This window comes from Cyprinus carpio, chromosome A12 (assembly GCF_018340385.1).
Source record: "Cyprinus carpio isolate SPL01 chromosome A12, ASM1834038v1, whole genome shotgun sequence".
In the NCBI taxonomy this organism is placed as follows: Eukaryota; Metazoa; Chordata; class Actinopteri; order Cypriniformes; family Cyprinidae; genus Cyprinus; species Cyprinus carpio.
The window spans coordinates 7739629-7755712 of NC_056583.1; the positions used below are offsets into that span (position 1 = coordinate 7739629).

Consider the following 16084-nt stretch of genomic DNA (forward strand, 5'->3'; position numbering starts at 1 on the left):
ATGTCTCAAACCTAAAGTTTGCAGCACCCAACTAAAAAAGGGATGGATAATTAAATTAAAATAGACTAAGACAAACGATTGAATTGCCAGACATGTGATATGATAAGTAATAGTTGGATACTCTGATAGACTAGGAGGGTCATTCTACAACTGTGGTCACATTTCCACCTGATATATATATATATATATATATATATATATATATATATATATATATAAATACATATACATATATGTATATATATGTATGTATATAATATATATATATATATATATATATATATATATATATATATATATATATACACATATACACATATACGTATATATATATATATATATATATATATATATATATATATATATATATATATATATATATATATTCATTTTTATATTTTCCACCAATTAAATAATTGTTAACTTTATCATTAATGGCCATCACATTATTTTTTAAGTGGTTTACATGATGTTCTTTTAGAACACAACATTTTTATTAACAACCTATCACAATAAACAGAACTGAGTAACTAGAGTAACTGAAAATGCACAATGATTATTTCAAAAGTATTTCACTCAAAACGTTTATATGTAAATTGTTAAATAATGTTTTACACATTTCACTTCATACTTATTTCATTTTGTCAAATACACTATATTTCACAACAAACTTTTCGTTTTTAACTTGCAAAATGTGCTTTACTGCATTATGAGAAAAATGCATATTTACAATCTCTTCATAAGTGACTTTCAATAATTAAATGAACACTTAAAAAAACAAAATTATTATTGTAAAATTAAATTAAACGCGCCTGTGTGTTCAAAAGCGAGTTTACATTTTAGTTTTTCTATATTAATATAAGTGACAGCATCTGCCACTGCTACTGTAGAACGACCCAGGATTGTAAACAAAGACAAAAGCACATCAACTCAAATGTTCAAACCACTACGAGCAAACTATAGTACTATCATAGATTAACGTAACGTAACAAGAACAACAGAAACATGTCACAGTCAGAAGGAAACCCACACCTTATCTGAACGGCCGCCTGTACGATTTCATCCGATTGAAGGAGAATATAGCTGGGCGTGGAAATCCACCACAGGAGTCAAGCCCGTTTACTGCCACTGTTAAAGCTTGACCTGATCCGACGCTTAGTCGATATATACAGTGACTAGCTCTGCTTGTCACATTCTATGTTATTGCGAAGCTATGTCCTGCCGGCTTGAGAGCATGTTGTGTGGAAACAGCTGACACCGACGTCAGCATTCCTCATACTGCGGGTATACCCGGAAATGGGCGTTGCTTAGCGGCGCGAACGTTCTTTCTGATTTGGGCCTGTCCCTATCATAAGAAGATGCCGCATTCGGCTGCAAGTACGCGCCCCCATCTTGCAACGATCAGCAAGGTAGTTGGTGGGGAAACAAAGCTTTTAGAAACTACGAATCCAGACAGTTACGCGTTAAACCAAGTGCTTCGCAAAATGATTCAGTACATCTAAACGCTGGAAACACCGAACACTGGCGACACTAGTGCTGTAAACACCGCACTCTGGTGGTCAAAAACGTGTAAATGCAACTGTTACACGGTCTAAAAATGTATAATGGCAGCTTACAAACTAATTCATGTTTTCACAAAATTGTAATCTATTATGTTAACTAAAAACTATTAAATATAAAGCGTCTGTACATACTGTGTTCTTTTATTAATTTAGTGCTGGTTTTATGTCGGCTAGCTATTTTTAGGGAGAGCTTGGCTAATCAGGCCAGTAAGAATCATTACTGTAGTTCACTCTTTATTATGCACATTGTTAAAACTAGCAGACAAAAGCAGTGTGAAATATATCGTTCCAGCGTTTATACATATATTTTGCTGAGAACTTCTTCGGCTTGGGAGTGCGGAAAGTACTCTTTCACATGGCACGAACTGCAGGAATCGAAAGGTAGCCTATTTACTGTCCCCCAGTGTATTTAATATTCTTGATTTGCTCAACTGCTTGCCATTTTTTTTTTATGTTGTTAGGATGACAAAAGGTGTAAAAAGTAACATTTTAGGCGGGTGATCTGCCCCAAGTCTGACAACGCTTGTCAATGTCAAAATAAGTGAGAGGACCATTCGAATCAAAGAAGGCATGGCTTTTATTTAACAGAAAATGAAACAAACTGTCCAAAACAGGAATAAAGTGTCCAAGGTGAAATTGTGTCCAAAATAAACAGGCTTAAATAGCTCTGGCTGTTTGGATGGAAAAATGACCTTTTCCAAAACAGAGCAAACATGCTTTAAATACAGTACGAACTGCATCGATTGCGCACTGACAGACAGAGAAACAAAATCACACACGGTCATACATTTTGTCCTGTGGGTGCCATCCACTAACAAGCCCAATACACAACTTTATTCTGGGCATAAACCCAAAATAAGCGGACTTGGCAACTATATGGTGGTTACGCCCTTGCGTAAAGCACCACCTCCAAACTCGCAGGTGTGTTCATTTCCAAACACTGATAAGCACGTGTAGCAGCTCTGGTTGTAGTAGACGTTCAGCGATTGTGGAAGCTTAATGAAATATTGTCCAAAATACTGATAATATTTAAATGGGTGATTCTGAACATCCCGTAAGTACATGAAGCAGTAACATTGTGAATGCGTGGCACATTTTGAGTTGGCGGAAAGAAGGAAAGCCCATGCCATGCAAATGGTTTAAATCATAAGTTTACGCATTCACACGTAATATTTTCGCTATCACTTTACAGTTAAGGTCCTATTATTTAGCGTTGTTTAATGCATTTACTTGCAATTAGTAAAAACGCACAATACATCTGTTACAGTGTTTACTACTGTTTGTTAACATTAGTTGATTAAATACAACAGTTGCTAGTCGATTAAATATTAACAGATACAACATTTTTAATAACGTGTTAATGTTGAAATTAACTGAGATTAAGTGTAGTTTGTTAACTAATGTAATTAGGTGATGTTAATGTATTAACCTTATTGAAAAGTGTTTTCACTTTCTTTGAATGCAATACAAGAAAAACAATCCTTAACTGGCACTGGTATTCAGCTTTATAGCTGATAAAAAGTAGGTGTTCATGTAAAGTTTTAGGTTAAAAGTTATGTATTTATAAGACTGTATATGTATAGGCTATATTTATAAAAGTGTATATGCTACTGGTTGTAATTTGTTTTTACCATTTATAATCACCTTTTTGCATTCTATTTGTACTTGCATTTATTCCTACAAAAACAAACTTGAAATCATTAAATACAAGAAGATTATATGCATGGTAATTAAATGGAAGTAACAAGGCTCAGATAAATGACGATTAATTTTAATAAAATTTTAAAATTAATGTGTTTTTAAATTTTCATATTAAATATTTTAATTTATTACATCTCTTAAAAGCTGTATTTGGAGTATATCATGTCCTGATGTATTTGCACGGACTTTAAGGTTATTGTTAGCAATGTTTTATAATACATTTTGTTTTTCTTTCTGTGTTCAGGAGAAGACTGGGGAATCTGTTCCTGATGCCAGCTGGCCAGAGAATGGGGATCAGTGGAGCGACAGTGGAGAAGAGGATGATGAATGGGGACTATTGCAGGCAATGGCTGCAGAGGATGAGGAGATTGACCTCTACAATGAGGAGACATTTGGCTTGGGTATTATTATATTATAAAATCTGTAAGCTTACTGGAATTGGATATCATGCACAAACTGTGACTGGATTGAAATCCAATATATGATTCGTTTAAAATTGAAGCTAAATGTCTGAAGCTGGAATTCTCCCATGTATTTCTTTTTCTGGGATGGGTAGAAATGAAAATTTGTTAGATGGATTTTAATCTCTTGAAGCATTATCACTACAGTTTTTTTTATTTTTTAAACTAACTCTCTAAAATGTCATTATGCAAACAAATGAACCCAGATGAAGCCACAAGTGGTGATAATCCAGATGCTGACCCTATGGATCTCCTGCTGCTGTGTAGTGATAACTCCCCAACACCACAGTCCTCACCACCTCCACCTCCCAGATCACCTTCCCCTCACAGTTCCTATTCACCCTCCAAACCAGGATCTCGCGTTTGGCCCCACACTCCAACGGGCTGGTCTCAAAGAGGAAGAGCAGGTCGAGGGCAGCTATTTGATGACCCGGCTGTGGTGAAGACTGTGGAAGGTCGACGGAGCCTAAAGGTTTACCTGCCTGATGTTATTTCAGAAATGTTGGTGGGGCCTTAATTTAAGTGCTAACCAGTACAATTTATTTTTCCCCTAGAGTCTTGATAGTGCCATTGTGGATTGCAGCCTCAGCTCCTACTGGGAGGACCTCAAGTCAAATACAGTGTGTTGTGTTCAATATTTTGCAATGTTTTGCTTTTTTGGTTTGTGTAATGTTTGCCACTGTCTTTCTCACAGTGGATGATAGCACTTCTTAATTCCAGCGGGCCACCTGCGGCATCTTTACTTCAGGTGCTCAAGCAAATCTCAAATGTCTGTCTTGCAGCTATACAACACAACCATCTGTTGATCACTTGGTTCTTTTTACCAACTAGGACCAGGCAATCTTGGGAGTCATTGACGGATCAAGACATGGCAGGGTCCCACCTGTTTCTCCAAACTTTCTGTCTCCTATGCAACATTTTTCTGCTAGCTGGGGCAGGAGAGGACTTTCTTTTGTTGGGTCCTTCAACCAGAGATGTCATTATCAGGTATGTATGGAGACTGTAAACATTTTACATTCTATAAATACGAGTGGCATTGGTCTATGCCAAAGTATCAGTGACTATGCAAGAATGTTGAATCTATCTGTTCTTATCTTAGGCACAAAAAATCCCATGGTTCCTTGCTCTCCCTTTCGTCCCCAAAGACTCTTTTCACCCCAGCAACAATACAACCAGGTGAAACCCCTTGTTCATACTGCTAATTCGGAAGGTACTGTTCCTGATTAAAGCCTTCTTGCTCCAGTAGCTTATATCCTATAGTAGCTTTTTTTTATTATTACTTTTTCAGCCTGGAGGTTTTCTGTCACCTTCCCGTCCTCCTCTCTCTACCCCATTGCCCCACACACCCAAACTCATGCATCATCAGTTTGGCACGGACTCCCCCAGGCCTGCTCCATTCTACAGCCCATCCACCAATATCATGCAGGGCTTCAGGTTAATGATCTACTTCATGAAGGAAAAGTGTATCCAGGATTAAATATGTATGCACCCTTATGATGTTCAGAACCCTTCTATGAAACACAAAGGAGATACTTTGAGAGAAATAAAAAACTTCAGATTTTTTCATGTTCTTAATGACAAGGAACTGGCTTAGCTTCAGGAGGGATGAAATTGTATATACCAAGTCATAAAATTGACTTTTCTAGTTACTGTATGGTCTGTTTCCACAATAGTTTTTTTCTTTGTCAACTTTTTAGAGCACCAGGTCCTGTTGCCCAGTTCCATCCCCAGCATAAGCGGCTTTTGAGTCAACGACAACAGAGACCTCACAGGTGTGGGCAAAGAGCATTGCCTTTACTTGGAAATGCAGGTTTTCTTTATCTGAATTTAAATGTAATTCACAGAAAGCCAGTGAGCTGGGACCCATATTCCCAGATCATGTCTGATAAAGAGAAGGAATGGATAATCAGGCTGCAGATGATTCAGCTACAGAGTGAAAATCCACATCTGGACGACTACTATTACCAGGTCTGTATCAGTCCTGAACTGCTTAGCCCTCCTAAGCAAGTTAAGTTTAACTGCTGTTTGATATCTGCTTTTTTTCACAACACGATCTAAGTGGCTGTGTTTGCTTTTGAATAGTAATTTTTTTTTTTTTTATTTAAATGTATCTGATCATTTTTGTTATTTTTTACAAATGTTTGAAAGATAAAATACAAAGAGAAACTGTTGGATGTCAAGCATAGTTGTTAATCTCTGCAGGAGTACTATCAGAGGATGGAAGCCAAACTTGCTGAAGAGGAGTTTTTGGGTGACCGATTAAAGAAAGAACCACCTAAACTCACAACCCCTTATGTTACCAAAACACTCTCATATATCCCAGGTGTGATGTGTTGAGCTTATGTAATACTCATTTATAAATTTACCCATTTTATAAATTTACAGTATGAAAAGTTGGCAGTAATTCTTGCATTGCTTCAGTTGTGCACATTGAAGGTTCGCTCGGGCAGGTTGCAGTGTCTTCTTGTTTCTCTCCTAGACGAGCAATTGATGCTGTTCATGCGAACACACCTGATGAGGTGAGAGTTGATTTCTTTGAGGCTACAAAAATAACTATAAAAAAAAAAATAAATCTAAAATGACTTTATTTGGGCAGGAGCACAAATACTCTAGACAACAAAGGTTGGAGGTGTTGAGCACTATTGAAAAGGTAGAGTAACCACTTTTTTATATTTGAATACAGTTACTTTTGAATCCTAAAGTGATTTTTAAATTGGGCTGTAAATTTACACTCTTATGGTGTCCTAACTAGACAAATTGTCACGCCAACCAACTTCCTTTCATTTGTTTACAGTAAGGTGCCTGCAACCAAAAAAAAAACCTAGCACTAGGGCTGCATCTTTTCATGTACTGTATCTGTGCCAAACCAAACGGCTCATCCTCTGTAGTCACCCCAGAGCCCAGCCCTAGGACCAAATGTCCAGTTTTCCCAGAATTAGTTCCTAACCCTCTGTAAAGAATGAACTGTAAAACACTGAAAAAGCGTTTTAATTTGTTGAAGGAAGGGGTGCAGACAGGACTGTAGCTAGGGGATACGGTCCTCTGCCCAGGTTGTTACTGTTGGCCTTGGTCGAAATCAAATCAAATTTTACCACTCATTGCATGCTGATTTGATCAACTGGAATAAAGTATTCAGTGTAGCAGTATATTTTTATTTTATTAATTTGCATGTTTGCAAACTCAAGGTCACTTTACAATATTATACAACCCAATCTCACTTCAATTCCTACATATTTCACTGTCACCATCGCCTACATTTACTTCAATATATTACAATTAAATCCTAATCTAATCATGACAAAACTATATATTGTTTGAAAGGTCTAAGACTCCTAAATAGATATTTGACCACTTTTTGTTAGAAATTATGTAGGAACAGTAATGGATTAATTTATGACGAGTGCACCTCAAAACATATGCATCATAACAGGAGTTCTGACGTTTTGCACAAATCTTCTTCGCTTCCTTTTCCCCTATCACATGTTTTAGTAACCATCATATATTTTATAGGATTTGAAAGCTTAAAACCTCCAAATTCATCCTGTGCAAACCATTTTGAAATCGGACACTGCGTTACCATGGAAATTGTACTTTAAATTATTTTAGAGGGCTCCTCCCCCTTGGGAGGTGTCATATTCCAAATATATTATGGTCTTTTAGAATCAAAACTTACATAATCTTGAAAAAATACATATTGTTGGAAAGGTCTGAGTCTCAAGATTCCATATTTTGTCATAAACATAATATTGAGAGAGAAATTGATACATTTGTTACAGAAAAATGCATCAAAAAAATTCAATGGCGTTTGTATGCACCCGGTGGCTGTTTGTGGTATAACGGCTAAACAAAATTGCATAGGAACCTACTTTTTTATATATATATATCAACTTCAAATTTGGAACACAACTTATTTAGACATAGGACTTTAATTTTATAGCAATTTTGGATTAAAACATATTTTATAAAATTTATTTTATATAAAATAAATAGTACAGTACATTTTCTTTACAGTAAATTTAAACTTCTATAACTTTTTTTATGCTTTAATTTTTTTAAATGATTTTACTTCTGCAATAATCTGCAGATTGTCTTCTTTAAAAAGAGACCAACGTTTGGTCTGTATTCAAAAGCGTTTATGAATTATAACAATTTAAGTTTGAATAGTGTACTTTAACGTCTATGTTCAAAAAGGGGGGAGGGGGGGCAGTTAAGAGGTTAATTTGTACGAAGTTGTATGACCTCACTCGTATTTATTTGTGCCATTTGCAAAAATAACGAACGTATTTTACAAGGGGGTAAATTTGTAGGAATTCATATGAATGACCAACCCTAAACCTACCCCTCACCGAAATTGTACAAAATCGTACGAGTAAGGTTATACAGATTCATACGAATAAGTCACCTCATAAAATATTTAAAAATTGGTTGTGAGATAGCGTTGTATTATATCAAGTAAACACGACAGTAGGCAAGATATCAGTACAGATGCACTGCGTGTAGATAACATCCATCACATGAAACGGCCCATAAAGTTCAGGAACAGAGAAACTACAATCAAAAAGATGTTTTAAGGTGTGTTTTGAAAGTATGTAATAATGAGAGGTTGAAAATGTGTTGGAATGGAATTTCGGAGGGGGAAATTGCAAAACTAATTTTGCATTTGCAAAAATGCAATTACAAATCAAATTAACATTTACATATGAAGTGTCAGTACAATGAGTTCTTGTATTAATATGCAGGGCTTGTTTTATGGAGGGCTTGGCTAAACATGGCCAAAAAGAAACTAACTACAACACTCTATTATACAAATGTCATTTAAAATGTTTACAAATTAATAAAACTAATATGAGATTCATAGGTTTACAGATTGCGCTCTGTCAGTGTCAATGGTCACAACATTACATTGCTTGGTTTACTGAAATCATGTGACTTTGGCAGTTTAAGTGTTCCACTGATTCGAAACCCAATAAGGTAACGGATATGACTGTGACTCTTTCTTCAACCTTTTTGCTTTTCACAGTTGTACAAAGTTTTGTTAGAAGTGGAAGAGGCAGACAAGATGAAGGCAACAGTGTCTGACAAAGATGAGGAAAAACGGTTGGTGCAGAACATTCAGAGGAAGGTGGAACAGCTTTACAATGAGCTGCGGTGCACTAATCTATTGTAAGAAACTCTTAACTTTCTGTTGTGAATGTACAGTGTTAAGATTCTGATCTCATATACTCCTATGGTGTTCCATATCCCAGGGACTCTGGAGATGAATTTCTTTCCTGTCTTCTAATATCAAAAGGAAAGAGGCTGCTGGCCAGACTCCTCCGCTTCCTGTCACATGATACATCTCTGCATATCCTAGGTGTGGTGACCAAACACCTTCCAGTATTGATGAGCAGAGATACAGATGAGGTCTGGAACATGTAATATTGTTTTATCTGTATAAATTTTGAATATGTGATCATCAAGCTTTAACCTCTTTGCAGGCTCTGCCTATTCTGTATCCATCTCTCCGTGCTGTGATTGATCGACTTGCATTCAGTCAGCTAATCAGAATTCTCAAAGAGTTCACCGCATCACTGCCTGACTCAAAAGACACATGTCTAACATTGGCCTGTCAAAATAAGGTCAGCTTTTACAGTTGTTTTTAAATTAAATTTGTTAGATAATATTTAAATGTTTGACCGCTTTAAATTTTCTCAGGTTTGCCTAGTGGTGGTATTGCTATCTTAAACTAACTTTTTGTTTGCAGTTTGGTCTGTCGCTGTTATATGCTCTGCTCTCGCAGGGAGAAAAGATTTTATCTTCTGACATTCCCATGGAGCCCAGCGTTGGAGATTCCGAGGCTTGGTATTGTTTGTGCTTGCTCTCAAATTATTTGAAACAACTACTGAAACATCTATTGCCGTCTGAGAGAGATTTAGCAGTTTTTCCATACAGACCCAAGTTTAAAGCATAAGTAACTGAACATCTAGAATTCTGTAGATATTCTATTGTTCATGTTTTTGTTTGTCACCCGAGAACCAGTAATATTTAAGATTTCTTCTTATAGAGTCTCATAGTTTTCAAATATTGTGAATGTCAGGTTGAAATCTGTGTTCAGTGAATGGCAACATATTTTTTTGTTGTTTTTATATTTTATTTATATATATATATATATATATATATATATATATATATATATATATATATATATATATATATATATATATATATATATATATATATATATAAATATAAATAAATAAATAATATTTATTTTTTATTTTTTTTGAATGGCATGTTAAAATGGCTTGTTGAACTTTTATGGCACCCATCCAGGACAAACACAGTATTCCATGTGGCCCGGCAGCTATCCCAGACGACTCTTGCTGAGCCACTTCTTCTGCCCTCCAACCTGCTAACACTGTTCTGTCGATATCTGGACAAGCGGACTGTACACCAACTAAAGAACAACTTGGAGTGAGTCCAAACACTGCACTCGGTACTCTGCACTTGGCATATCTCTTAGGACAGGGACGGCCATTGTCCTGCAGAGTTTAGCTCCAACCCTAATTAAACACACCTGTACCAGCTAATTAACCCTTATGCGGTGTTGGGGACGTTTTTGTCCACTAGGGGGTAATGTTGAGTCTTAATTTGGCCACAACTTTGGTGACCTTATTTTGACACACATTTTAAGAAAATGCTTTGAAAATTTTCAAAAACTCAACAATACACTGTGGGCAAATTCACTACCCTTTCGTTATGTTCGTGGATGAAAACAGCCAGTAAATTAAACTGCTGTAAAAATGTAGCAGATAAATATTTGTCAAACTTTTGCGTAAATCTATTAATCAGCCTCAATTCTGATCAAAACTACCAAATGTTTAAAAAAAAATCCAAGATTTTAACCCTTTAATTACCAAGTTCAAAAATGATGTAACTGATTTGGTGGGGGAAACACACAAAATGACTTGTTTTCAATATAAAAAGTGATTGTGGACTTTTTTTTCTTTTTTTTTCTTTTTTTTACCTTTTAATCACAGTCTTGGGCATGTCAAAGATTAGAAACAACAATGGCTTTGATGCATTGTTAGTTTTTGTGCAGCATTAGATTATTTTTTTTTTCTCCCTCATTTACTGTTCATGGCTGTTTTTGCCCCATTCACTTCCATTATAATGACATTTTTTTGATTGCAAAGCCATGACACCATATAATCATGCATTCTTGATTGTTGGTGGTTTGCCTGTTGGGAATAGGCAAAATTTGTAATTTTTATAGTTGATCACAAGGTGGGACTATTAACCCTTTAGACAAGCCTGTGCAAAAAAAAAAAAAAAGGTTAGTTTCTGGCTTATATATATATATAGCGTTATAATGGAGTATAACAGCAAATTATAGTGTGTGTGTGAGCGAGAGAGTGAGTGTGTGAGAGAGACACCTTTTCGCACTTACATTGATGTATCTGAGAAAATCTAAATATGTACCTTAGCTCTTTTAGAACTACATGAAGTAAACAATAACAAAATAAGTGTATTTATGCACCTGCTGCCTTTTGATATAGAGAAGTACAGACCAAACAAAAACAAGTGGATTTAAACACTTGCATGCCATCCTGCTGGTCATTTGATGGTGAGAAGAGCAGCAAGCAACATGAGAAAGGGCTTGACTTGTACTGAAGTTTTAGAAATGATTATGCAGCCTGACCCCTCCAGTGATCTGCAGGATGTATTGTCTTCTCCTTCTGACACCACAGACTCAGGAGAGTCAGATCCTAATTTTGTTGTGGCACCCTCATCATCCTCTCCAGCTTCCACTGAAGGCGAGGAGGATTCAGAGGATCCTGTATCTGGGTGGACTGGGAGGAATGGCAAAGTGTGGTTTTCCACCAACGTGGAGACAACTCACTTCCTTCAGCCTGCCAGAGGCGTGACTCCAGGGACTACGCGTTATGCCATTGCAAGGGTCCAGAAGTGTGTGTGAGAGTGAAAGACAGACCTTTGCGCACTTACCTTGATGCGTCTGAGAAAATCAAAATATGCACCTCAGCTCTCAGAACTACACGGAGTAAACAAAAACAAAGTAAGTGTTTTTAAGCACCTGCTGCCTTTTGATGGTGAGAAGTACGGATGGCCTATGTGTGAATTGCATGTCTTTTCTTGATGGTAAAGCCAGTTTAAAACCTTAAAATCCTTCCGTAATACACTTCAATTTTTTTCTGTAAAAAAATCTACTTTGCATCAGATTTATGAACATAATTTATTATGAACCAAGATGCAACAACAACTTCAAATAAACTGCAGCTCACTGGAGGGGTCAGGCTGCATAATCATTTCTAAAACTTTGGTACAAGTCAAGCCCTATATTTTCTCAAATACATCAAGGTAAGTGCGCAAAGGTCTCTCTCTCTCTCACACACACTATAATATGCTGTTATACTCCATATAACTCCATATACAAGCCAGAAACTAAGCTTTTTTTTTTTTTTGCACATGCATGTCTAACGGGTTAATGGTACCACTTAGTGATCAACTGTAAAAATTACAAATTTTACCTCTCCCCAACAGGAAAAACCATCAAGAATGCATGATTTTATGGTGTCATGGCTTTGCAATCAAAAAATTTAGTTATAATGGAAGTCAATGGGGCAAAAACAGCCATGAACAGTAAATGAGGGAGAAAAAAAATAATCTAATGCTGCACAAAAACTAAAAATGCATCAAAGCCAATGTTGTTACTAATCTTTGACATGCCCAAGATTGTGATAAAAGGTAAAAAAAAAAAAAAAAAAATCCGGTCCACAATCACTTTTTATATTGAAAATAAGTCATTTTGTGTCGTGTGTTTTTTTTTTTGTTTGTTTTTTTTGCCCCCAAAATCAGTTTGCAATTAATGAGTAAAAAACTTTTTTTTTTTTTTTTTTTTTTTTTTTTATATAAACATTTAGTAGTTTTGATTAGGGCTGTGGTTGATTTTAATATTTATGCACAAAAAAATTGAAAAAAATATTTATCTGATACATTTTTACAGCAGTTTAATTTAGTGGATGTTTTCATCCCAAACATAATGAAAGGGTAGTGAATTTGAACAACGCACAAGGGTTAAGGTCTTACTGGTCTTACTAGACATACTAGAAACTTCCAGGTAGGTGTTGTTGAGATAAGTTGGAGCTAAACTCTGCAGTACACCGGCCCTCAAGGAATGAGTTTGGAGACCCCTGCACTAGAATCTTTCAGGCAAGTTTGTTGGAGCTAAACTCTGCAGGACAATATTTCCCAAAACAGGGACTTTAATTGTTGCATTTTTTATTTATTTTTTTTGCTTGGTTCAGATCACTTTCACAAAGCAACATTTCAAAGCTTATTGATTTATGCAAGTTAGCGCAAGTAAAACATACTCTCATTGATCTGAGTGCACGTTTATGTTCTGGGATTCCTCTCATAGCAGTCTTCAATTGATGAAGTGATCAGCTGTCATTAGCAGCATTTTCTTATATAACCTGTCACACATGAGATGCTGCAAAATGTGCAAGACACAAGTGCAACTGTCAAATGTCCAACTGTCAAATTTGCATTATAATCAAAGAGACATTATGGGGATAATTTTCCTAAAAATAAAAATTCTGTAATTTACCCTCATGTTATTCCAAACCACCACCTCCTTTGCAGCACTGAGGTCCAAACAATGTTGAAGCCCACTGACATACTTTCAAAATATCATCTTTAGTGATCCATCTAAAAATGTTATGCAGGTTTGCAGCGATGTGATGGTAAGTAATGACAGTTTTAAATTTTGGGGAAACTGTCCTTTTAAAAAATGTTCTAGCTGTATAAGCAACTTTTAATTGTTTTATAAACTATTTTAAACATTATGCACTTTTTTTTTTTTTTTCCAAAGATAGTTATGCTTTGAAGAAATGTGCATAATATTTTGCTTGATGTGGGCTCAGAAGAGAAACCAAAAGCTTTTTTTTCTCTCTCTAACGGAAATCATGCCTTTTAAATTTGAATTTTGGTAATATTTAAGTAGAAAATTTGAATTTAGTTTTTCAGTCATTCTGACAGCCCTACAGACCAGTATGTGTCGCTTTAATTCTACCACAGAGATGCACTAAAAATGTGCATAAACCTTTTGCGCTGTATAAAAACATTTTTGCTTTAGTAATTTTTTATTTTTCTTTAGTAAAGCTAACAGACTCCATAGATCTGCAGCTACGTTTCTGTAATCATTGTTTTCAGATTTATCCACTCTGGAACCCGGTTTAAAAAAAAAAAAAAATTGCGGTTTCATGCTCCCAAAACACTGGGTCCATCTGAAGGAAACACCGGTATGATACCATTTTTTTATTTATTTTAACGTGTGTATATAGCTAAACAAGTCTCCGTGTAGACTGGAGGGCCGGTGTTCAAGAGAGTTTAGCTACAACTTGCTTTAACACACCTGCCTGAAAGTTTGTAGTTTGCCTATTAAGGCCTTGATTAGCTGGTTCAAGTGTGTTTAATTGGGATTGGAGCTAAACTTTGCAGGACGCGGCCCTCCAGGAACAGGATTGGGCACCCCTGGTTTATACTAAAGGTTTAATTTGACCCCAATTTAAAGGTTATTTCCCCCCTTTCAAGGTATATTTACAAAATGTAAAATAAGTCTCTGATGTGCCCAGAGTGGGTATGCTATATAGCTTGATGAAATTGCCACTTCTAGGGTATGAGCCAAAACACTGTTTTTGTGGTTGTCCCTTTAAATGCAAGTGAGCTGGTGCTCCCGCCTCCCTTTTCAAAAGAGGGTGGAGCTTCAAGATCTCATGCTCTGTCATACCAATGCTGGCCTTTGCAAATAAACATTCCACTATTAGTACAAATCTGTTATCTTTACAGAAAACGTACTGTTTAAAAGTCAGTCACCTGATTGTACTGTGCATAATAAATGCCCATTTATAAATTACATAGACGTGGAGCACAATGCAATAAAAATGATAGCTGGTCTCATGGTACCTTCACGTGCTATGACCAACTTTAAGTCCCACTTGTGATTGAGCTCGACAAATTCAAGCAGTTGACTTCACATTGCTTTCATATGCAATTTTTATGTTATGCATTTCCTTTGAAAATATAATGTAAGCACTGTGTTCTCAGCGACTTAGATGGAGGGAGTCTATGGAGACTCCTATGTTCATTGGTGCATCACAACACTTGTGTTCCTCTGGTGCTGACATTGTGTCTCCAGCAGCTACAGCAAGAAAACAATAGTGGACTGCTGCTTCTCACTCAGGGTTTGAGATTTTTAAAAAATGAGTGGGTGGATTTTTACCATTAAAGGCAGGTTGCTTTCACATGCTATGCAACTGTTCAAAGACCTTATAAAAGTGATTTTTGCGTAATAGGACCCCTTTAAATGAGGAGTAATATTCTTTAGTCACAATATTTAGATTTATTCAGTATATCAACCTGCACATGGCTTACTTGGCTTTATCTATACATGAAAATTACACACTTGACCTTTTTGTCAGATTTTTAAGGTGTGTTTTTTTTCTTTTCTTTTTTTTCTTTTTCCCGACTGCAGATCAGCTACAGGATATCTGGCTGTAGCATCGTGAATGAGCACTGACCCTATTATCTCTGTCCACACTTACCTGAAACACAGGACGACGCTAAGCCTGAAATTAACTGGATTTTGTGATGGACCATGTTCATCCAAGATTTCTGTATTTTTCCTGTCAACCTAAATTTCTTTCCTCCTAATTTGTCTTCTAGTTCTCTCAATCCTTACGTCCTATCAAGGCCAGATTTGCACCTAATTGGCAGTTAGCACTTTTTTGACATGGCTGATATTCAGTCATTAATCATTACCATATAAAGCCTCATTTGAAGCATGTCACATTGCAGATAAATCTGATCATGTTGGATTTGTGGTCTGCAGGTATTCAGATGAGCTGTTGGGGTTAATTTATTTATACAGTTGCACTAAAGGTGTTGGGTTTACTATGTCTTTCAAAGAAAGGTTCTTCGTGTTAATTTGAATACTTTAATCTTAATTTCAAAAGTATGCATGTTTGTGAAAAAAAATGTATGGTATGGTTTCATGTTTTATTTTTGTAATAGTTTGATCATTGTCATATCTAATATGTATTCATCACTATTGCAGAGCACATGCAAATTAAAAAATAAAAAATTGTAAAAAATATTCTGGAAGAACTGATTTACTCTAGATTATGATGACTAAAATGTGAAACCCAGTTTGTTTTTGGACCTTATCTTTTGATTTGTGTTAATCATAATACAGCATTGCCTTGAGAGCTTTTAGCATTTTTAAAAGCAATTTCGTAAGGGTATGTATGGATGGGTAGGTAGGTATGGACATTAAAAAAAGCCTCAGACCACATGAATAAG

The 16084-nt window shown here is 35.9% G+C and overlaps 2 protein-coding genes across 4 annotated transcripts in view; one reads left to right on the forward strand and one right to left on the reverse strand.

Moving 5' to 3' along the window:
- LOC109112372 (serine-rich coiled-coil domain-containing protein 2-like) overlaps positions 1-1454 on the reverse strand; it is a 63516-nt gene extending 62062 nt beyond the window's left edge. The window contains exon 1 of one of the 3 annotated variants that reach the window (XM_042767365.1): positions 1033-1454. The gene's annotated coding sequence lies outside the window, so the exon portion shown is untranslated. The remainder of the gene's footprint in view (positions 1-1032) is intronic. The other 2 variants (XM_042767364.1, XM_042767366.1) reach the window with 2 other exon arrangements.
- A 1005-nt stretch (positions 1455-2459) lies between these two features.
- On the forward strand, positions 2460-15876 carry LOC109064447 (protein PAT1 homolog 2-like). The gene is made up of 19 exons (XM_042767367.1): positions 2460-2616; positions 3508-3664; positions 3931-4196; positions 4279-4344; positions 4419-4472; positions 4556-4715; positions 4824-4900; positions 5013-5158; positions 5422-5496; positions 5569-5692; positions 5927-6047; positions 6146-6243; positions 6321-6374; positions 8745-8887; positions 8971-9127; positions 9202-9342; positions 9468-9565; positions 10037-10177; positions 15258-15876. Exons 1-19 carry the CDS (start codon positions 2596-2598, stop codon positions 15289-15291), a joined length of 2133 nt encoding a protein of 710 aa, XP_042623301.1. The 5' UTR covers positions 2460-2595; the 3' UTR covers positions 15292-15876.
- The last annotated feature ends 208 nt before the right edge of the window (positions 15877-16084 follow it).

Coding starts and splice junctions, on each gene's coding strand:
- LOC109064447 (XM_042767367.1), top strand. CDS start 2,596: ATGGGTGATTCTGAACATCCC. Junction 4,716..4,823: donor GAGATGTCATTATCAGGTAT/GTATGGAGACTG, acceptor TTCTTATCTTAG/GCACAAAAAATCCCATGGTT. Junction 8,888..8,970: donor CTGCGGTGCACTAATCTATT/GTAAGAAACTCT, acceptor TCCATATCCCAG/GGACTCTGGAGATGAATTTC.